This window comes from Paramormyrops kingsleyae, chromosome 14, assembly GCF_048594095.1.
Source record: "Paramormyrops kingsleyae isolate MSU_618 chromosome 14, PKINGS_0.4, whole genome shotgun sequence".
Lineage (NCBI taxonomy): Eukaryota > Metazoa > Chordata > Actinopteri > Osteoglossiformes > Mormyridae > Paramormyrops > Paramormyrops kingsleyae.
This window is the reverse complement of record NC_132810.1, coordinates 6,516,199-6,540,226: the sequence shown is the minus strand read 5'-3', so window position 1 is coordinate 6,540,226 and position 24,028 is coordinate 6,516,199. Positions and strand designations below refer to the sequence as shown.

Here is a 24,028-nt window from a genome sequence, read left to right as displayed (position 1 = left end):
CTTTGGTCTTTTTTAGGTGACGGGTTCGGTGACGGATCATATGTATAAAGTCTGTCAGAGTCATAGACCTCATTGGGCAACCTGGACATTCTAAGCAGGGGCAACCTGAGGGGCAAGCCTGCCACACTTCTGTCCTCTTCTATGTCGGGCCCCCGTTGGCCCCTATATCAGAATATTTACATATTCCATCTTGATTTGCCTTGTCGTCACCCATTGAGGAATTCTTGCAGTTAGTAGGTACTGTATTATTTTCAGAGCGAACAGCGAGTCTTTGCATATGCATGAGCCACTCAGGATGCATGCAGGACTTCCTCATGGTGTTTTGCATCTGCTCAACAGGAGGAAAGTGCTCGGAATGTTTTTCTTTTATTTTCTTCTTATTGCAACTGAAGCCTTATCCAGAGAGTATTTATTTTGGCGAGATGGAAAGTGGCAGTTACTGGCATTCAGAGCTTCTCTGGGTTGGCTGATTCTGCCTTGGAGTGTCTTGCCTCATCAGCCCCTCCTAACAACTTAAGCTCGCAGCCTCACCACTGCACCACACACTGAAGCTCACATTAACTGACTCTTTTCAAATCTGGCCCCCAGGGCTCAGAAGCACAACCAACTCCATGCCAGTGGTTGGACTTGGAGAATCTGCTCCATAGTTACAATCAGCAGCACTGGCACAGATCTCGACAAGATCTCTGGGTTCTGACAAGACTACTACAAACACTAAAAAAACAAACAAAAAAAAAACCAATAACTTACACTAGCACCCTAACCACTACACCACACACTGCATACAATTTTACACATGGCAATCATATTTCAATTCTGTCCACAGGCACAGAGATCCTAATTCGGGAAGATAATTCCATTAACACCACCCCTTAAATCACTAAAACATGGATGCTATTGCAGCGAGTCAATAGATTAGCTGGTGTGATCTGCACAAGCTGATCCAGTCAGCCGTAAGAAAACAGGAAGAAGCTGAGTGACTGCAATGGTCACTCCAGACAACATTATGGCCTCGCCTGGTAACCAGCTGATGGGGAGAGCAACACCCAACAAAGACACAGTTGACATGAGATATATATTGGGCAAACGCTGAGAACCCTTTGATCACCACAGAAATAAAGTTAATCCTGTGAGCTTTGGGGGTGGGGGGCTGCTGCCTATGTGAACTCATCATTCAACCTCATTACTGGCCTGCTGAACTTGAAGACCACCCTTGTCTGCTCGTTCCATCCCCCACAATTCTCCCCTGCATATTTTGACCTAATTACAATAAAGGGGACCAGCTGTCAATCAATTACAAGCCAAAAAGAGTGGACACAATGGATGTCCGCCTCCAGGGGCGTGGCGACCCCTTTACTGCACAGTGCACTGCGCACAGACCACCACAGATGCAGTGATTTATCACTCTAGGTTTTTGATCTTGACTCGGTGACATCGAGGGTGGTTCTCCACCCCTGAAACTCTGCCAGTCGGTCACACAGGCATTCGACAGGGTGCGGATTTGTGTCCTCAGACTTGGAGGTCACTAACGGGCAGAAATCCAGACATCCACCTTGTGGCACACTATCTTGTCAGGTTTCATCTACATTACGGGGATCCCTGCGTAAGCAGGTCTCAGAAAGTGATACTGCACATGCACGCAGACCCACCCACACAAGCAATCACAAACATACAGTTACGGTGCAGCAGGCAGGCATTCCTACTGTAAGCGCTTCACAAATCCGTCACAGATGGATTACTGAACTGGCAATGACAGCATTTATTTGATTAATTAAAACAGATTAATTAGAATTCATTATAATTACATTAAATGTATTAAAATAATTTGTGATTGGGCAACTTTTTTCAGGATGAAGAGTCTGGTGACTAGGGTGCTGGGAGAGATTATCTGTATAGATTTTGCGTTCCACTTCTTCCTCAGTCACAAAAGTTTTGATGTTTTCTGATTTTCTCTCTGCCTGATAACCTAATCCACAGTTCCAGGTTATTTTCTGACAAAATGAGAGACAGTACACTTTGAAAACCAACCTTGCATGCCAGGTATGCTGCTATCAGATTCTCCCAGGTTAAGTATATCGTTGTAATGTGTCAGAAGAGGTTTCTCACTCTTTGAATTGGTTGCCATCTAGTGGTCAGCTTTTATAAGTACAGAAAAATTCATTGTCACATTTAAACATCAACTTGTGTTCATGGGGCATTGCTGGCCATTTTACACACCGCAACTGCTCATCAGAAAAACGCGGTTCTGCATTTCTGTATGGTACCTGCATGGATTACTCGTGCAACATCAGCTAAACTGATGCATATCTTGTAAGAATATAACGTGTTAATAGTTACTATAGTTTACTCATTTTACAAGCATTGCTTTTACACAAGCACATCGGTAAAACATTAACCGGCATCCTGCAAAAATGTTGTTCCAAGGTGATTCCACCTCACAGTGAGACCATGTGCCACAACCTGGAATACATTTGTGCAACGAATTCCAGTTTATCTTTATTTTGTCCTTATTTTCTTCAGAGGACATTTCTTCTTGCTTGTTGACTGGAAATCACCTGCATATAACAAGTCTGAACAAATGAAATTCATACCTGAATGAAGATGAAAGTGAAAGTACAGTAACCTTTACGGGAAAAACACATTTGTCGGTCAATGAGGAACTGAAGAGCAGCTATCCAGGTGAGCTTCAAGTTAATTAATGTAATTAGTCATTTTACATGTATTTTTAAGTAAAATTATATATTTTTAAGTTATAGGTATGCCTTGTTTGTACAACATTTTAAAATGGTTTTCAAATAGGCCTACGTCAATGTGAAGAATGAAAATGTGTGCTCTAGATAATGTATTACTAATGTCGTAATGATATAGCACAGGGGTTCGTAAACTTTTTCGTACCAATGACCACTTTAGACCAGACCGAAGTAGCCAACTACCACAGGGGTGAAAAAATTAATAACAACAGTAACATATTTTGACTGTCTTCTCACAAACGACCTGGGTTCTCCGAATACCACTTGTCGTAAGTGTACCACAGTTCGAAAACAACTGCTGTATCATCTTTAATAAGCATTAGCTTTAGCCCTAATATGAATTATGTTTAGGTTGAAAATATTTACTAATTTCACTCATTGCATTGTGTTCCAGTGAAATCTGATCTGACTTTGTTGCATGTAAACTGACATTTAAAAAAATATGTATGTTACTGTAATGCGTGCGTTCAATTTCTTAAGTCTTAAGCAAAGTAAAATTGTATAAGAGATATTAATTTCTACTGGCACGATGAACCGAGCCGGTACCCGAACCGCACCATGGGGTGGTGCTTTTCCATTGCAAAGTATGTGAGTCGAACTCAAGCCGAAAGTTTAAGGACATGGCCCTTGTGACCAAACTGAGCTGGTTGGGTCACCATCATCTGACCCATCGAAATGCATGGAGAAACCGGCGTTTGCCGCATGGATTACCTGAAGGACAAGGCGTATATTCTAGAGATGCACTGATTGCGATTTTCTTGGCCGATTCCGATTTCCAATTTTAACTAACTGGCTGGTCTCCGGTCTGGGCCGAGCATGCTGGAAATCGGCTGATTCAGGCTGGTTGATCGATTAGTAGTATCGCACATCACAATACATTCTCAAAAACTCAGAACTTGAGAATGTCTAACCTCCCACTATGTACTATTGAACAGTTGAATGTAATGGATTCGTAATAGACACCGTGTGAACAGTAGATAAGCATCTCTTTGGTTTTACGTTACTGTCACTCTCCAAACTTGGCAATGCTTTCACTGAGCTGACCCTTCTGCAGTGGAAAACCGGAGTGAACTGGAACCGTGCTGTACTCAGGGCATGGCTCAGGTACGGGTCGATTCCTGTATGACAGTGGAAAAGCACCATCTGTGAAAGCTGAGTGGAAGAATGCTTATGTGAATTAGTGAATTAAGAAGCTGATTGACTAATTTCAGAGATGATCAAAACGTTGCCATGAACTACTCAAGGGTACAGTCTCAGCTCATGATGTGAATTACACTATTCTGTCAATCATCAAGTGCAGACCACCCAGTTTCCTGTTGTATAGTAAGGGACACAGCTGAAAGCAAAATGCAACAGAGCACCAAATGGAAAAAAAACTGCCTACCCCCCCCAAAAGAATGACAGCAAAAGTCCCTAGGTTTTCAAGCTCATATTGAAAGCAAAGCAGCACTGCATAAAAAAAACAATTAGCAGTTCCTGTCCAACAAGTTTATGCATTGCATGAGTACATAACGAGCAAATCTCAGCTGATCGTGTCCTGCAGCTGAGGAGTTAAAGGGATACGCAACAGGGATCAGTATCTGGTGGCTTTCTGGTAGCTTCAATCTACAAAGGGTATGTGTTTATTACAGATGGCTTTGTGTAACCCAGAATGGCTGAGCTGGGCTTATCATTTTTCTATGTGGAGAGCAGATATACAGCCGATCAAAGTTCAAATCTGCAGCTGTGCTATGTATTAACAAGCCCATACCAGCCAGCATGTTGTGTTTGTGTTAAGTTCCTTCCTCCTCTTGTGGTGAGAAATATTTGATAATGTAAATTTTCGAAGATGTGAGGATAACATAAAACAAAAGGTAAGTGAAACTGACCAGACATTGCTCTTCTTGGATCATAAGTAGTTCTTATGCAGGCTGTCTCTGTCCGTGATGAATGGAAACACAAACTTCAATGCTCAGAATTTCAATGGTGTCATGCCCTGACTGTTCCGATCCTCCTGTGTACCACGACCCCTCGTTTACCTCGTGTGGAATCCTGTTGTTATCAGCTGTTTCTAGTTGTTTTAATTTATTTAAGTCTTAACATCTTAGACTGGTAAAACACCATTTCTGGCTACCTTCTGCTCGTGATGCTTTCGGATTTATATAAATCATTAAAACTGTACACGTCCTACAACATTTGTAAACTTTTCTGATTATGAAACAATCGTTTTATATTGTACTATAGTGGATATAAAATGTGTTCACACCTAAATTAAAATGCCTTGTTTTTGTGATGTGAAAACAGTGGCCTATGGCGATGCTGTAGGCCTTTCGGCAGCCTCCCTGACCAGTTTGTCTTGCCTTTCATCAGTTTTGGAGGGACATCCAGTTCCTGGTAACGTCACTGTTGTCCCATATTTCCTCCACTTCTTGATGACTGTCTTCACTGCGTTCCATGGTGTATCTAATGCCATGGAATTCTTTTTGTACCCTTCTCCTGACTGATACCTTTCAACAATGAGATCGCTTTGATGCTTTGATAAGCTGTCTGCAAACCTTGGCTTTTACTGTAGGATGCAACTGAGTAAATGTCAGGAAAATCCTACTTGGACAGCTGAACTTTATTTGGAGTTAATCAGAGTCACTGTAATTGATGCCGGGTGTGTAGCCAAAAAGACTGAATGCTGAAATTAAATCAAAAGTTGCTTCAACGTTTTAGTTTTAGGTTATGCACACTTAAGCAACCAGGTTATTTTACTTTTTTTTCCCCCTAACAGATTTGCTTGTTTTCCAATTGAATTGTACAGGTTATAGGTTACATTAGAGGTGGGTCAAACTTTTGAAATGATTTACTGTGGTCTAATTTTTTACATCACAAAAACCTGGCATTTTAACAGGGGTGTGTAGGCTTTTTATATCCTGCTGACGAAATTTTGGAGAAAAATGGAAAACATAGGCTTACCTTCAGTAAGGTTACATTTTTCAAGCTAAAATAAAAAAGATTAAAAAGAGAGACTTACTGTAAGCATGCCCAGTCAGCCTTGATGGTGGCATCACATGCCATGGGGGCAACCTGTTCTCGCGCCAACTTCCACTTCATTCCTTTTCATGCATCATTTTGTTCCTATCAAGTAGTTTCCTAACAGAAAAAACAATATTGTCAATACAAAAAAGTGCAAAATAAAAACTCAGAGTCTTCCCTTTGGTCAGTATTGTAGGGGAAATTACTTTCCGCATATTAAAAATGTCATTAAAAAAGTGAGAGTTTATTCATATGTAATAGTAGCTTTTCATAAACTGACTTTTTCAAAAAGTCATTGACATTTAGCTTGATAGTATAACTGACATGTTTTTATTACATTATTAATGTAAATTCAGCTCAATAGCCAAGAATTGTTTTGCTGATGTTTTATTAGATTAATAATGCATGTTTTGCTAGATAACGACATGTATTATTGATTATAATGGTATTTTTAGCTCACAGAGATATGATGTATTGATTATTACCCATATATTTTGCTCCATAGAGTCATGTGTTATTTATTACCATATATTTAGTAACAACAACATGTTTGCTTAACTTGCCCGATCTTAATAATTATTACCGTGATAAAATTATAACGCTGGGCGTGACAATTAGGGACTTTGCTTTTCTGATATGAATTTAATTGCAGACTTACAGTAATTATCTCACACGTACAGTCTAAAACAATGCTAAAAACCATATTTAGGTGTAATTTTTGGGGGCAGGGATCTAATTAATTGGTTTTCCATTATTTTTTATGGGGAGAATTTGATCAGAACTCGAACTTTTTAGGATTCGAACCCGAGTTCTGAACGGATTAAGTTCGAGATCTGAGGTACCACTGTACTTAATACTTCAAAGCACAGTAATCGATCATGATTTTAATGGCAATTAAATAGCGAAACTGTAACTGTAATTTTACAGTGGCTTATCAACCGATAACCTTTTGATCACTGCATGCTTGAGAGTCCACAGTGGACTCCATGTGTGACCCCATTAATTGTGTGACCCCCCGCAACTGGCCTTGAAAATGCAATGGTATAACACTAGGGAGTGCACTAGTGTAGGGCACTCAAGACTCGATGACCATGAGACACATGCATTTCAACCAGTTCGCACACTCACACACCACACCTTGTGTCTCACCTCGAGACACGCCAACCAAAGACCGACTTAGTAACTCCTACCAGCCGATCAGAATATAGTATTTGTTGTTTCTGGATAAAGTCCAAAATGACTTATATGTGATGCCGCTGCAGGCACATCATTAAATGCAGGCACACAGACATGGAGTGCAGACTAGTGATCTCATGAGTCTCTAGGGTTCATGAGTCCAATCGTTCTTCTGAACTGGTTCTTTTCAGTGAATCGGTCTAACTGGTTTTCTAATATAAAAGAACCGGTTAGTAAAAGTGGGGGGGCCTGTACTACGAAGCAGGGTTACTGGCTTATTGGGGTAAGTTGACGGATTTAAGGTACCACAGTTTAAATGGACTTCATATTTGTTCACTTACATTTTGCCCAGACTACCTTAAATCCAACCCCGATAAGCCAGTAACCCAGCTTCGTAGTACAGGCCACAGATCTCAATTCCCTTTGCAAACAGCGTTTGTTGTGTATGTTGTGACATTGGTGTTGGTTTTTATTCATTAAAGCATTTTAGACAGTATGTTTGCACATTTCTTAAGGTACTCAAGATTTTATCAGGCTTTGGAGGCTGAATGTTTATACTAAAAACATTAAAGCCTGCTTACATGATTGTTTTTCATGTTGATTAGACCTGAGGGGATCGATATACATTCACAAGACTCAGAGATGACCAATATTTTAATAAAAATAAGATTTCAATAAACACAATTTGATTAAAAGTAATTGAACAGAGTGCCGCAGCGTCTACTGCCCTCCACCAACACTTTGAATCGAACGTTCGATTCTTTTAAAAAAAAAAAAAAAAAAAAAGTTTGATAGAATCGGTTCTGTGAACTGAACTGAACCGAACTTCCTACCACTGGAGCAGACAAGGTGGACGTGAAACAGCAAGATCAGATTGCGGCAAGCAGGGCTCTCGAACCTCAGGCATTGACGTGAAACACCCGCTCTGCTCCTAAGAGATATTATCTCACTCCACACTGTTGATGAAACTTGAGAGCCTGAGAGGCTCTATCCACCTTGTATAATCACCCATGAAGTCAATGTGACTTTGTCTTATTAGAATAAACCGCTTCTATGATCTTACTCCCTTTTTTGCTTGCAGTGTTTTTCCTTTTAGAAGGTCAGGGGGGACACGCCAAACTTATACTCTTAATGCTATGCTCCTCCCAACAGTTTACTGTCCTGTGTTTTCTGTAAATAGTAGTCCAATGTAGTTTTTGCTAGTAGACTCCTGAGGATCCAGACCCTAGAGACTTATCCCTTGGCAGCAGTGTCATTTTAGCATTTATTTCTGCTACCAACAGGAAAACAGGATGACAGGTGTGGTTGCAAAGGCTGACCAAAGGCAAGATAACATTCAGGAGGTGGAAAGGAGGCAGGAGACAGTAGAAAAGGACAACAAACAGGACAATAGCCCGGTGAAGAGCAAGAAGAAGTTTGGGTCATTCCCTTCCTTTAAGAAAAAGATAAATGAACGTGAAAGAAAGTTGCCTTCCTTGTCAGAAACAGAAGATGGGCAAAAGGGCGAAATTTCTATCGAAACCCAAACTCTTAAGCTTGATTCTTCAAATACAGCTGCAAGTATTTTTGTGTCAGATGAGAACAGCAAATCGGATGGCAGCGACCCACAGTGCAATGACCAGGTGAGGACGGAGAAACCTGAAATAGATATGTCCCTCAGTGAGGAGAGGGGGAGCTTCAGCCAGAGCAAATCGGGCGAGAATCACCATACTGAAATGGAAGAAAAGGAATTGAAGACTGAAAACGTCCCCAAAACTCAGACCCCAACTACCGATTCTCCGAGTCAGGCTGCTGACTCTCCTCATCTGGATACGAATGACCAATCTTCCAGCAGCAGTGCCCAGTGTAAAGGCCAGATGAAGTCACTCAAGAGGAATAATATGCTTTCATCCTTCAGGAAGATAAGAAAGCAGGCAAAATCCCTGCGAATAAAGCAGGAAAAATTCTTCGGAGGAGAGATGGATGGAGAGGAAGACCTTAAATCACCACTGCCAGGTAAGTCTCACAAACAGGCTACTTGTTAAATGTAATTAATCTGACCGCAGACCAGTCAAACTGCTTTCTCAAGGTCACCGCGGCTAGTAGCTTAATGCTTACTCATGCCACGACATCATAAACGGCGTGAATTAAAGATTATTCAATGTACACTGATCGCTTTTTTTGTGGATTTCCATATTTTGCAGCACTGTAATGTACAGAATGCATTTTGTGTATTTCAGCCCATTTTCTGTCAAAAACTGCTCATTAGTTCAATCGCAACTATATTTGCCACCAGCACAGTGTTAAACTTAATGAGAAACAGACGTCCACTACTTTGATCTTAACATTCCGATATTTTTCCTTGGGAACTTCCCAGTCTGTGCTTCTCTGAGCCAAAAGTATCTGTGATGCTGGAGCACTGGACACACCTGTTGGGTCAGTGTGGGACAGATACAGAAGTGGGCACATTACCTTGGTAATCGTGAGAGTTCATGCGAGGTCCTGCTGTGATGCAGAAGGTTGCTCTGTTTTCTCTGCCAGGTCTGAGTACCAATTTTCCTGCAACCAAGAACAGAAGAAAATGTCTTTCCAGGACGCTTTCTGGTAAGGTTTCATAAAGCCTGCAGGGCCCGTGTATGTTGGGTAGCTCAGTGAAAAATTTCTCTTGCTGCCAGATTCTGGTGGTATTGCAGTCTCTGACTGGTGCTGTTACAGTTCATTACAGAGAAAAAGGGCATGTTTCTATCCTTTTTCTGTAGTATTCCTTCAGTTTTTTACTGAGAGAGCATGTCTTCACATGATTATATAATATAATTGAAATAGGCTGCGATGGGTTGGTGCCCCATCCTAGTATGTTCCCTGCCTTGCATCCGCAGCTTCCAGGATAGGCTCCAGACCCCCTGCGACCCTGAATAGGACATATGGTTACAGAAAATGGATGGATGGATGGAATTAAAATAAGGTTTGATGGATGAATGGATAGATGGATGGATGGAATTAAAATAAGGTTCTTTTCTACAAAAAGACCCCACAGAATTCTTACTGGTGAAGAGAAACTTACAGGATGAACCTTCCAAGCTGGTGATCTTATGTGAAGAATACCCACCTTTGGAGATTCCAGACACGCCTCTGTCAGGTAAGCACCGTACCTAACCTGCCACAGGACATCTATTTTCCATTCACCAGTCTGGTTTCTGTCAGTTTTGTCACCAGTCTGGTTTCTGTCAGTTTTTGCGCCAGTCTGGTTTCTCTGCTAGAGAAAGATAACCAGATTGGTTGTTTTCAGTGTTTTTTAATTAATCAAAATCAACCTGTTTTCAGTGGTCATCAGGGATCAGTTATAGTTTTGGGGGTGACCAAGCCACACCATGTGTGGCCAACCAGGGTGGGGGGGTGGGCTCCTGGTGACCCCCTCGTGATCGACCAGAAGACCACTAGTGATGAAACTGAGCATCATCCATTAATCATCTCCTGATTGCTTTTGGGCAGCTCTGGTTTACAGAACTAATTGCTTCGTGTTTTGTTTTTATTTTTTGGTGAGGGGCAGCAACTGGGGTGGCCGCGTATTTACTAGGGGGAGCCAAGGCCACCTCAGGCCACACTTTCGATTCGCCTCGTCAGGTTTATAAGTGTTTAATTGTTTCAAACAGAGATACATTAGGTGGCCAGTTTATTAGGTCTAAGTATTTGTTGTTGCAAACAGCCTGCTTGAATCGCATGGCTGCACTATATACAGCCCAAGACGTTCACTTGTTCGACTAAGCATTAGAACAGCTAAGATGTGTGATCTATTTGATTTTCGACATGGTGTGATTGTTGGTGAGCCTTGTGGTGTTCCCAGCATCACTGAAACAGCCACCATCCTGGGATTTTCACACATAGCAATACTTAAAGTTTACCGAGAATGGCGCACTACACAAAACATCCAGTCAATGGCATTTCTGTGGCCAAAGTCACATTCAAGTGCAACAATAACAGCTCAGTACAATAGTGGTGTGCAGAAAGGCTTCTCTGAACATGTAACTCATTTACTCTTAAAGTGGTTCTCACTCCTAAGGTGGGGGTAGCGGATAAAAAGATCAGTGAGTGCTGGTGTCTAGAAGATCATATTTCACAGACAGTGTAATAGAGTTGGAGGACCATGATAGAGGGCTGGCTATTAATACATCAGTGTGCACAGTCATATGAGGAGCTGCATATTTTACTGGTGTCTCAGTTATGCAGATCAACTGTGAGATTGAGAAGAAACATCTCGAGGAGGCCCATGTGAATCTGCTCTCCATGCGGCAGGAGCATAAGAGGGAGCTGCAGGAGAATAGCGCAGAGTACCTCTCCAAGGAGATGGCCAAGAAGGAGAAGGACCTTAATCTTCTCTATAGAGCCCTCCTAGAGAAGATGATGAGCGTCGTCAGAGACTCAAACAATGAGCAGCCCTGTGACACAGAGCTGTTGGTTAAAGTGGCTCAGATCATCCAGGAGGAGGAGAAGAGGGAGAAGGACCCAGGCAGTGGGGAGTGGAGCTGGAGGGACTCCTGGAAGGAGGCAGTGAGGGATGGGGTTAAGGCTAAGATCCAGAGTGTGACCCTGGACACCAAGGAGCAGAACAGAGCATGGCTGGCTGTTCACCTTGGCCAACTAGGCAAGGCTGTGGTGGAGGACTTGGAGAACGTGAAGAACAACCTAAAAAAGTGCTACCCCCCCAGCTTCAATGTCTTTAACACCTACGTGGACAGCTACCATCAGGCCATTGCCCAACACCTCAAGGAAATTCACCAGAAGGAGACAGAAACCAAAGATTCCCATGCTCTGCTGAAGTGGATTCTGAATGATTACAAAAGGTGAGTTTCCTGTAGTGCCGCCTATTTTAGGAAGTTGCCTAGCAGTGTGGAATCCCATAAATAATACCTTTTATTTTTCAAATCATATATTACACATTCAGATACTTGGGTCTGACTGTCGTTTAGATAGGAATTATGTAGCATGCATGTTGCAAAGAATCAGAATCAGCTTTATTTACACATACAAGGCATTTGTCTCATTTTTTTTTGTCGGTATACTTAAACAGGATAGCAAAAAACGGAATTACAAAAATCAGACAATTAGATACTGTATGTACAGAAGAGACTTAAGCCAGAGGGCCAAAGTGCAAAGATAGACTGAGACATGGTTTGAGACTGGGAAGAGATCTTTGCAGCTATGGAATTTGACAGAAAAACTGGTTTCGAGGGCTGCAATACTAATCGATTAAATTGATTAAAATCGACTATTAAAATAGTTGCCAACTAATTTAATAATCGATTAGTTGGGTCTATGTTATTATACACATAAGTACAGTAGCCACCCCCTAATTTGGGAGCAGTAAGCTAACCAAAACCACGGTGGCAGTAAAGCACTATTATGCTGTATGCCGACCGCCGTAAAAGAAAAAGGAGACGCAAATCCTTCATTCAGTGGTGTAGTGGAGGGTAAATGCACATAGACGCCGTTTACGCACCTTTTAAATTTACAAAACAGCGTTTACTCACCTTTTTTGAGATCACTAATGTTAAGGATATGAATAGTTACCCACCGTTTTTACTGCTGTGCATATAGTTTACTCACCTTAAATTTCTTGTTACCACTACACCACTGCTTCATTTCTTAATGATAGAAATTTATAGTAATAACAAATGTTGTAGTACTCAAGACCAGTTTTTGTCCCTGCCCTGATTTTGCTCTCGGCCCTTCAGAGTCTTGGTCTTGTCTCGGTCTCGACACACTCTGGTCTCAGTCAGGACTTGGTCTCGGTTTAGGTGGTCTTGACTACAACTCTAGTACTTAATATCTGGACAAATAATATATTAATTGCACTTCCCTTTTATTCTCAGCACTTGGGATCATCACCCAATGTCCATTTATTTAATTTCATTGTACTTTGTTAGATCAGCAGTCATTTACTTAAAAAGATTATGTATGTTTTATTTACTGTGCTTCCGTGCATACTCATACTATGCTGTCTAAAAAAATAACCGATTAATTGAAGAAGGGAGAAAAAAAAACCAACAGATTAATCGATTATCAAAATAATCGTTAGTTGCAGCCCTACTGGTTTCCCTGTTCTGATGCCAGGATAGTTCTGAGCTGGGACAGTTACTGCTGGTTATTTAACGGAAATATGAAACAGGCTTTGTAGTTTTTTTGTTCCCCTTGGATGGGAAGGGCAGCGAAGTTTTGATTGTAGTGTATTATTAAACTATTTATTTGAGTATATCTGTACAATCCAGTCCATTGTTTATCAAATTGGTCCTCGGGGAGCTGGGAGGGAGCAAAAACATGGACTGGTCTCTAAGGACCAGTTTGAGAAACAGTGATCTAATCAACGTGCTGGTAAATTTGGAAATTACTCGCTTTATTTGAGATGCTGTCTTCCCAAGAATGTTGTAGAAAATAAACTGTTCACCTGCTGTTGGTAAGAAGATTATCTCCAGTACAACAGGGACTTTCTAGGTTATCACATGACTGGATAACAGGATGCCTGCATGTTATTAATTGGAGAACATGTTTTTATTTTGTCTGCTTTGCTATCTTTACTGCTAATATTGCCTAAACCAATGAGACAGCGAGACGATGATGGGGAGCCCAACCCTCCAACCAGACATGATGAACGATAACATGACCCTCCCCCTTGAGGACAGCTTTCTGCATCAGATCAAGGAAACATACTGTGATCAGATAAAGGTGAAGATCTCCGCAATGAAATATGCCAGCCAGAGACGAGACGATTTTTATTCAAAAGATCACATTTTACGCAGTTTCCATTACATAACACTTTCAAAAGCACAACCCGTCTCATTCCCTATTGAATTACTCCGCAAGCTTCTTTTCAATCTGGCTAAACACATGGGAGATAGGTGTCTGCAATTCTATCAAGTATTTGCAAGGGACCAGCAAGGTGTTTATCGGAATTAGGCCAGTTTCCTCTGTTTAGATGAGCTACAGTTACAGAAATTCTCACTTTTCAGGGTAATTTGAAAATAAATCTGGAAAACATAATACAGCTTCAAGAGAGAGAATGTTGGACTGAGAAGAAAGAACCTGACACAGAAGACGGATTCTATCATTCTGAAATTCACATAGATATCTGGACGGTATTGCAGTTTTATTATTTAATCTTTAATCTGTTTATATGGATATTATAGGAAGCAAATGAATATTTGAAAGTGATATATACACCGATCAGCCTTAACATCAAGACAACTGACAGGTGACGTGAATAACATTGATTATCTTGTTTATTATGTGAGCGACTTTGACAAGGGCCAGATTGTGATGGCAAGGTGACTGGGTCAGAGCATCTCCAAAACGGCTGGTCTTGTGGGGTGTTCTGCGTATGCAGTGGTCAGAACCTACCAAAAGTGGTCCAAGGAAGGCCAACCGGTGAACTGGGATGGGGTCATGGGTGACCAAGGCTCATTGATGTGTGTGGGGAGCGAAAAATAGCCTGCCCAGTCCAATCCCGCAGGAGCGCTAATGTAGCATAAATTGCTGAAAAACATAATGCTGGCTATGATAGAAAGGTGTCAGAACACTCTATGCATCTCAGCTTGCTGCATATGGAGCAGACCAGTCAGAGTGTCCATGCTGACCCCTGTCCACCACCCAAAGTGCCTTCAATGGGCATGTGAGCATCAGAACTGGAATGAAAGAAGGTAGCCTGGTCTAATGAGTCATGTTTTCTGTTACATCACTGATGGCCATATAGAAAATGGATGATTTGAGGGACAAAAGAGTTCAAGGTGTTGCTTTGGCCTCAAAATTCCCAAGGTTTTAATCTAAATGACCATCTGTGAGATGTGCTATACAAATAAGTCTGATGTATGGAGACCCCGCCTTCTAGCTAACAGTAATTCAAGGATCTGCTGCTACCGTCTTAGTCCCAGATACCACAAGACACCTTGAGAGGTCTTGTAGAGTCCATGTCTCGTCAGATCAGAGCTGTTTTAGGGGCATAAGGGGGACCTACACAATATTAGGCAGGCAATTTTATTGTTATGGCTGATCGGTGTATGTACTGTATACTGGTGTGAGTGTAACTTTTTTTTATATTATTTTCTTTGTTTAACCACTAGAGGGAGACAAATACATTTCCATTATTTCCAACCTGAAAATGTGACTGAATACTTGTTTTTGATGTTGTCTCCAAGGCCGTCATGGGATACATTACATGTTCCAGAGATTTTGACATACACCTGCAAGAGAAAGTTGCGCATGTCTGTATGGAGGAACTAATGCATTTTCCTAAATGGTAATCGGCACATCAATGAATCCATGAATCCATTGTCCCAGTTCAGTATAAGGCACACGCCCATAGATGAGCAAAAATACATACAAATATTGTATTTTGATACAAATAGTCTAATTGTAAGTGTATTGAAATAAATGACCTAATACAGTATCAAAAAAGAACACAAACAGAAGGATCAGACAGATTTTCTTTGGTAAAATAATGATAAAAATTAGTAATCCATCGCTATGGACACGCCAAAATGGTAAAAGGGAATTTATCCTATTAATAACTAACAAACATAGTTTTTGCTATATTCAGTAGAAAGAAATGGCACCACTTTACAATAAGGCTCCCTTTGCCACTTATGAACGGTAGTAAGTCATTAATAAAAAGAAAACTGTATTATAACTTGTTTGTAATTGCCTATTAATGATTCACAAAGTGTTACAACCTAATTAGTAACCTGATTATAAACCATTCATAAACCCTTTTTAAGGGTAGTCTTTTTATAAAGTGGTACTGAAACAAACACACTTCACATGTATATAGCAGATCAAATAGTTATTACAAAATACCAAATTTGTATTTAAAATATGTAAATATATTTATCAGAAATACTGCCCAGTTCTGCACATATATACATCCCCAGGGTAGTGTGATTAACAGTCACCCGTTCAGCTAAACTGCAAGCCAGATAATGCGTATCCAGATAATGCGTATCCAGATAATGTGTATCGAGATGATGTGTATGTCGCATGGAACGTCTGCTGGCATTTTGTGTTATGAAATAGCCAGAGCTTCCCCTTGAGTTCAGGAACCCAATTAGAAAAAAAGAGTGTCTTGTGGACAATGCCAAACACTTGAAATACCATGACTAAAAATATAAAGCAGATTATATACTTGACATGAAATGATATACATATGAGAGATATATCATGCTTAGTTTTAAGGTCCATCGTATGATGAAATATAAAATATTTGTATTATTTATATTTTACAGTTTGTTAAGTGAGATCATGAGAAATCTGTCTCCTGTGTTTTCCTGTCGTCTTTTTTCATACAGGTTTGAAACCCGGTTCAGTGAGTGGAGAAAAACCAATATGGTGTCCTCTCTTGGAGCTCAGTATCAGGTCGCCTACATCAACAGTTTCACTGTCCTAAAGTACGTCCCAATTAGGAGGTTCAGACATTGTGGAAAGATAGATTCCTGTGAATATACTGGGAAAAAGCAGCAGCATTGCAGATCTCCTGCTCCTCTGTGTGGGGTTAGAAGGTCACACACCCACACACTCAGCCCACAGACTCCCGCCCCCAGTCGTCCAGAGTGGTCACACTGGCAGCCTAGAATTCTTTAAAATTCCCCTACTGGATAAGTATCTAACTGGAAGGAAGGGTGTAAATGGTCAGACAGTATAATTTAGGAGAGTCTGCCCTTATTTTGACTATAAGCTGATGTGGTTTATTCTTTATCTTTGGCTAATTATTGAAATTTGATAATTCTTCTTGAACTTCAACCAGCTGGTAAGAAAACCACCAAACATGCCACTTCACTTGGGCGGACAGCCAAGGAGAAGCCAGTATTTCATTTCACTGAGGATGGGATGAGATGTGTTTGTTTGCAGTAATGGGCACAAAGATGTTTGGGTCCGTAATGCATCACGAGATATGAAGAGAGGCCACTTCACTTTTTTTGTCTGTTTGCCAATATTTGTTTTGCGTTCATAAATAAATGTAATTTTATTTTCATAAAAATAAATTGCCCAAATGTTGCCCCAAAGTATCTGTTAAAGGTATAGCAACAAAAGTAACTGACATACAGTGATCACAGATAGTCTTGTTTAATTAAATAAAAAGAATGCAGATGTATTGGTTTTATAACAAAAATCATTACTTTATTCATCTGTTTACAAAATATATACAGTACCAGTCAAAAGTTTAGACACATACCCATAGAAAAGTGTATTTGTACTGCTCAGAATGATTGTAAAGATATCAAAACGATAAAATAACAAATATGGAATTATGCACTGACCAAAGAAGCATTTAAAAACAATCATTTGTTTTGGGGGGCAGCTCTGTGGCTTGGAAGTCAAAGGTTGCCAGCTCAAATCCCGTGGTCGGCAGAGTGATCCCACCATTGGACCCTTGAGCAAGACCCTTAACCCCAATTGCTCCAGGGACTGGCTGATCCTAATTTCTCCTCTATGCCAGTTTCCTGAGGTGACCTCCTTGGATGCTTTTCCTGCTGTCCTGAAGGAGGTCCTACATATATGCTGAGCTCTCATTGGCTACTTTTCCTCCACTCTCTGATCAAAATCCTCCAAAACCATCTTAGGTGGCCAGGTTGTGTGATGTGACACTCTCAGTATCTTTCATAGGCAGCTTGGCCTGTCCAAGCCTTTGACTGGTACTGTGTCACAAACAACCGGTAGATAAGTAAAGTAAAACATTAATGTCAAGTAGTAATACATTCAATTCCAAATTGTAGTTCTGAAACAATTGTTCTGAGTTGAAGTTTATTGACAAGTATCACTGGGTGCTTTTTAGTTAGTAACACCTTTGTAGTAGCATTTGTGTTTAGTATCACTTTAGGAGCCAATGACTACAATTGCAATTACTTACAAAATGACAAGAACAGAGCTGAATTAGTCAGTCAAAAAAATAATGAAACTTCAAAAGAAAATGTCTGTCTGTGCATAAGATATGTGCAGATATGTTAAACATTGATGGTCAATGGACTTTAGTTATGAAAGCAATAAATTTGCTATATTTTTGCAGGATTAAGCAAGCATCCCAATTTTTTCTGTGATCACGGTATGTCCGGTCTTAACACATCAAGGAACATAAAGATTCGCTTGCTTCATTTTTTTGTCCTTTTGCGCTGCTCCAGGGAATACCTAGAGGAGAGCAAAGAGATGAGCCCAAAGCAGGTGACAAATCTGGAGAGGAATATTGAGACTGTGGTCCAAAGTCTGGGTCAGATGCTGATGGACCAGTTCAAGGCTGACTTAGAGGTAAGACGTTGTTTTGATTACTGGCACTTAAGACCTGCTTGGGAATGAGAGTTTGTTGCATGTGTGTCCTTGGCTGTGTGGCTGGTATCACACTATGATGTTGGTTCTTTCCTGCTCAGATATTTTAACACATGGGCAAGCTGATGTGTGAAGATACTCTTTTTCCGTAAGGCTGATTAATACCGGATATCGTGGCACTATTGTTTCTGGGTTATGAGACTCTACACCAAACCTCCACAGGATGAGCGGGAATCAGCAGCAGGTCCCTTGGCCTCGCCCATTGTTTTACTGACACATATGCATCCGCTGGCAGCCATACTTTAGGAGGATGATGACCAGGAAGTGGCTCTCCACAGACACCGACTTCCAGAAGATCCTGTGCAGAGTTCAGGAGATTTCCACGCACTGCAGGAGAATGAAACCACCCTACGTAACGGTTAGTTCAAGGAATGTGCAAGGTGGTCATCGACTGTCTAACGAAGCATCGTACAGCTTTTGTTCATTCACAAAAAGACAGACCCCTGTGGATGTAATTTAGATTGAGATCAACTTTATTGACCCCAGGGGGAAATTCTTGTGCATACAGCAGCGAGTACAGATGACCAGAAACATTGCAAACAACAAGATATGGTGCAAACATATTAAAAGGTACACAGTACGCAGTAGGATATCCTGAAAAACAGAATACTGGTGTTCACTCAGGTGTTTCATTCAAACCTATTGCCACAGGTGTATAAAATCAAGCATCTAGTCATGCAATCAGGTTTACAATCATTTGTGAACGAATGGGTCATTCTGAGGAGCTCAGTCAATTCAGGCATGGTACTGTCATAGGATGCCACCACTGCAATAAGTTAGATTGTAAAATTTCTTCCCTGCTAGATATTCCATGGTTAACTATAAGTGGTATTATTACAAAGTGGAAGCGTTTAGGAAGAACAAACTCAGCCACAGAATGGTAACAGACCACGTAAAGTAATTTCAATTTCAATTTCAAAAAACTTTATTTGTCCCCGAGGGGCAATTTAAAAGGCATAGAGGAGCAATAACACAAATAACAGTAGTAACATTAGACACAACAGATGACACACAGACACACAATAAACTATGAACATAATAATGACTTAAAGTACAGAGGCAATAAGATGCATGATGATGAAAGTGAAAAAAAAAACAAACAAAAAAACACAGCAGGTCACCGAGAGCTGTGGCCCACAGTGCGTAAAAGTCACCAACGTCCAGTTAAATCAATATCTGTTCCAGTTATTGGATAAGCAGTTGGATTGCCTTATTATCTGTCTTTTCTAGGATGGCTTCTTGTAAACTCACTGCATAAAACTTAAAAAGAATGGACAGTGCCGCAGGTCTAGCCCTCTCTCGAAGCTTGGCCTGATATTCATGAGAATGTATGGAAAGTGAGCAGGGTTTGTTGGTAACATCTTAACTGGGATTATCACATGGCCTGTATGTTGACAGAATTGAGCCCTTCCTGGTTCCTCAGGACTTCCACAATGATGAAATAGACTCATTTCAGGTTTCATCAACCAACACCTCCCCTTTGTATAGTGGCAATTTAGGGAAGTACCTCTTAGCTCAACACCGGAGTACACTGGAGTACAGTAACTCCAGTATTGCAGCAGCTTGCAAGTTATTCAAATGTCATTTTCGAATCTATGGATGTCAGTTTTTTTCCTTGAGCAAAGCAAACTGATGCATGTGACAAAATGGGAACAACTCAATGAGGTCTTTTGCAACATTTATCTTGAAAAGCTTTGGAACCTGACCTAACATTTTTTTTCTGTTATTAAAAGGGAATTGAAAACTGATAGGGCTTGTTTGGTTAATACTGGGTGGTAGGAACATCGTGAGATCAAATAGGCATAACAGGAAGAGTGCCACCCTAAGCAGAAGTCATGGGGGAGGTCCCGAGTGCTGGGCAAGGCCCCCATCTGTTTCCTAATCATGGGCACAAACTCATGAGTTGTTAGGATGATCTTCTCTCCACTCAGCCATCTGACCATTTTATTTTCCTGCATAATTTTGGACTGTCTCTCTGGAGTATAACATATGGATGGATTTAAGTTACAGTGTTGTGAGATAATCTGTTACATCAGTTTTGTAAGCAAATGTAATTTGCTTAATTGTAATGTAGTGAAGAGGGTAAAATTTCAGTCATGTAATAATGCATTATAGATACCTTCATAATGAAGTATAATGCATTCATAAAATGTTATAAACATAGCTATAACTATTTATAAAATGGCATAATTGTCAGACAGAAGCGAAGGACGCCAGGAGTCGGGGAAAACACAGGGTTTAACAGACGGCTTGGCAGGCAAACTCATGCTGACAATACAACGACCGGACCCCTGTCATCCTGCGCTTCCTTCTGTGCTCCGGGTGCCTTAGTGCACGACAGAATGACCGTACTAGGGAAACAAACTGAAACTAAATACATTGGACTAATGACAACAATCAGAAACAGCTGGTAAACACAGGGAATCCACATGGGGTTAACGAGGGGACGTGGCACATGGAAGGAGCGGATGAGTGGGGCATGACAATAATCCATTATAGGCATGTTTATTATGCATTATGAATGCATCTATAATGCACTAAAAATACCTTCATAATGCAGTACAATACATTCTTAATTCTTCTACTTACCATTATAATACATTATGAAGGTGCAGTATAGATGATCAGTGCGTTATAGATGAGAGCTTCATAGAGCTTTCATAATGAATAATAAACATGGCTATAATGTGTTGTGCCTTTTTATAAATAGTTATAGCCATGTTTATAATGCTTTATGAATGCATTATAATGCATTATGAAGGTATTTATAATGCATTATGATGGCTGCTTAAAGTAAAGTGTTACCATAAAGAGTGTATTTGGTGATTCCCACTACAGAGTGAGCCATATTTATTCTATTCCAGTTTACTGTAAATGTAATAAACTCCTGGCCTTTTCACATTGCTAAAACACTAACATCAGATGAGTCCAAGCTGTAAACAGCCTTGACTAAATGGAAAGAGTTACTAATGGAAAGGACCAGGCTTTCATTTTCAGTGCAGCAGATGATGGATGTCTCCAGTTTCATTTCATCTAGGGCTGGCTTTTGGTGGGTATCCTCTGAAACATCACGCTTGCTTTTTGTGGCAGACGTTTGTGGCCAAGGTGCACTACCACGTGGTGAGAGAGTACATCTCCCAGCTGATGAAGAACGACTACTCGTGCAAGAGCAGGAAGCACGAGAGAGCAGCCGAAAAGATGAGCCTGCAGTGGAGCAGCCTGGAGGAGATCTTTGAGGACACGGTGAACCCGGCTCGGCAAATCAACACGCTGAATTCGGTTTTGTTTATTATAACAAATACTTAATTGCTCTGCATTTCAATAATATATATGAATGTATTATGCCCCAAAATGTCTAACAAAAAGAACAGGACCATATATAAGGATATCTCCCAACACATGTTGACATGTTTGCAGTTTGAGTGACAAACATGGAATTTTGTAAAAACACACCAGAATTTGTCCTCACAATTGCATTCCGCTACTTCTTTGAAAACCACCTACTGTTCTGAAACGACTGTTCTATTGTTCTGAAAGACTGTTGCTGTTCTGGCCTGCAGAAATCCACCGCGGTTTGGCTGTACCCCGTTGGGAAGTACCTGAGCGACATAATTGGAGAGAGCAATAAAAAAAACATCAAGAACAGCCTTGAGCCTCTGGTCAGGGACTACCCTGATATAAGGTACTGTCTGCCCTGGTCAGTCATCACATTACCGCATTCTGAAGCTGTTTGGAAGTCAGGCTGCAGTGACCTTAGATAAGGACACTCCTTTCTTCATAAATTACTAACAAGCACCCGAGTCCCAGGCCTAGCTCTTCCTCGACTGTCTTCCGTTTCATCGAAAACAACCAAAAATAGCAATTAAAGTCCCTAATTCCCGTTCCCTCCTGCTCACCAAACCTCAAGCCCCGTGTAACAAGCTTCAGTAAACAATCTGTGTAGTTGAGACTGGTCATATTAGATGACATGTTTACAGTCTCTCCCATATCTGCAAAAACTCCCAGCAGGATAGAGTATCAGCACGATAAAAGTGCTTCGGCATTGAAGTTCAGCACGGCTGTTGTAGTCGCATGAAAGGGAATCCCCCTTGCCAGTCCCTGGCTGTGAGTTTGGCATCTGTGAAAGCGAGACTTCTTCCAAAGGCAGTGGTCAAGACTGACCTGTAGAGACCGCCTTTCATGCCATGGAGGGGTCCAGAGAAATCTAATTGTCTTTGGGGCCAGTGTCAGCTGACTCAGAGGCACTGTTAAAAAAAAAAGTTGCCAGGGCCCCTAAAGATGCCCTTCCTATCAGCCTCTTAGTTTTCCTCCTGTACTTCCCCACATTTCGTGAGTCTTGCAGCTGGAATTTCCCCGTCAGAGGCAATTAATTTTTTTCCTGGCAGTCCACCGGGAGTTGGCCCTGCACTAAACTTCATCCCGTTGACCTTATATGCAACAGGGTCATTTTTTTTGTTTCTCGGTCAAAGAAGAAAGCAGTAATCCTCCAGTAAACACTGCTTGAAAGGACGAGAGATAATTTTCTTGGGAGAGTTTTCCTGCACTGTTTGGTTTTTTGCATTCCTTTAAGTTATTACTTAAGGAATGTATTAAGAAACTTTGCAGGCGGAGATGAAACTGTGTCTGAAGCCGGTTGTTGTGAAACTGCCTGCCATAAATTTTTTATTTCTAGAGGTTTTTTTTATTGTGGCTGATAGAACAGGATTTGTATGGGGTTGTGGTAACTGACGTAACTCGCGGGACAGGAATTTTGTGTTGGTTCTGAATGAAACCACAGTATTTTCCATTACGGAAAAGAAATGGAAATAGGCCAGAGTGTTGGGGGGCGGGGGGAGGGAAGTACCGATGTTTCCAATGGTGCTTCCAAATCCTCTGTGAAAACTGCTAGATGACTCCTGCTTTATTTGCAGTTTCACTTTGCATTATCTCTCATGCAGTCTCTTTCCCGTCTCCCAGTCAGCAGCACCTCGCGGCCGTCCTGGACTTCCGAGGCGTGACACAGGGTCAGGAGCGGAAGCTCATCCTTCGGAAGCTGGTGGAGCTGAAGAAGACCACGGGAGATGGGGGCTTCAAGGACCAGGCACTTTTCAGCAACATCCACACAGAAGCCAGAAAGTGCTGCTAGGCCAGTCTGCCGCTGGTCTGAGCATCCCTGTCCCTCCCTGGGCGTTAGCTACAAACGCCAGGGCACAGATGAACTCAAATGTCACCCTTATCATATTATACTGTGATTTTTAAATATATACCCATGTAAGCTTCATACGGTGCTCTGTAAAAGGACCCCAAATGCCCTGTGAATTTTTGTTCAGTGTAGCGCGCTGACTTGTTTGGTTGCTGTGAGTAACATAGAAAATATAGGCCAGTTTCCTTTAGTCTCCATCTGCCTTGTGTCCTGTAGCTTAGCATTATTTAAAAAAAAATGTTAAATTATTCATTTAATTGAAAAAGAATTTGAATAAATATAGTCACCAGACTATGGTATATTAAACCATGCTCTCAGTGGTTATATTTTGGTTAACTGTTATTCCATTCTGAATTTGATTTGAAAAATGCGTGAAATTTGTGTGACTACACTTGTAAGAGATTCACTTTTTTGCATGTTTTACTCTGAAAGCCGTGTGGTGGAATCAGTGACTTACATTACCTGTACGCTTCCGCTGAAAGGAAGTCGTGGTTTTAAACAAATTAGATGCAAAACAAACAAAAAAAGATCTCCGATTTCCGCAAAGGTTTCACTGCTGCAGACACTGCTGAAAACAACTTTC

The 24,028-nt window shown here is 41.0% G+C and overlaps 1 protein-coding gene across 5 annotated transcripts; it reads left to right on the top strand.

The window, feature by feature from the left end:
• The first annotated feature begins 2,191 nt into the window (after positions 1 to 2,191).
• On the top strand, positions 2,192 to 23,751 carry LOC111838105 (exocyst complex component 3-like protein 4). 5 transcript variants are annotated; one of them, XM_023800715.2, is made up of 15 exons: positions 2,192 to 2,310; positions 2,521 to 2,679; positions 8,210 to 8,921; positions 9,447 to 9,509; positions 9,931 to 10,041; positions 11,122 to 11,743; positions 13,505 to 13,622; positions 13,907 to 14,032; positions 15,089 to 15,189; positions 16,235 to 16,333; positions 18,062 to 18,185; positions 18,499 to 18,621; positions 21,354 to 21,506; positions 21,824 to 21,945; positions 23,220 to 23,751. In XM_023800715.2, exons 3-15 carry the CDS (start codon positions 8,219 to 8,221, stop codon positions 23,386 to 23,388), a joined length of 2,634 nt encoding a protein of 877 aa, XP_023656483.1. In that variant the 5' UTR covers positions 2,192 to 2,310; positions 2,521 to 2,679; positions 8,210 to 8,218; the 3' UTR covers positions 23,389 to 23,751. The 5 variants fall into 5 exon arrangements, with proteins under 5 accessions (XP_023656483.1, XP_023656482.1, XP_072555271.1 ...); XM_023800714.2 differs by lacking the exon at positions 2,192 to 2,310 and having other exon boundaries at positions 2,434 to 2,679; XM_072699170.1 differs by lacking the exons at positions 2,192 to 2,310; positions 2,521 to 2,679 and adding an exon at positions 3,001 to 3,019.
• Positions 23,752 to 24,028: the final 277 nt, after the last annotated feature.

Coding starts and splice junctions, on each gene's coding strand:
- LOC111838105 (XM_023800715.2), top strand. CDS start 8,219: ATGACAGGTGTGGTTGCAAAGGCTGACCAAAGGCAAGATAACATTCAG. Junction 10,042..11,121: donor TCCAGACACGCCTCTGTCAG/GTAAGCACCGTA, acceptor CTGGTGTCTCAG/TTATGCAGATCAACTGTGAG. Junction 11,744..13,504: donor ATTCTGAATGATTACAAAAG/GTGAGTTTCCTG, acceptor CCAATGAGACAG/CGAGACGATGATGGGGAGCC.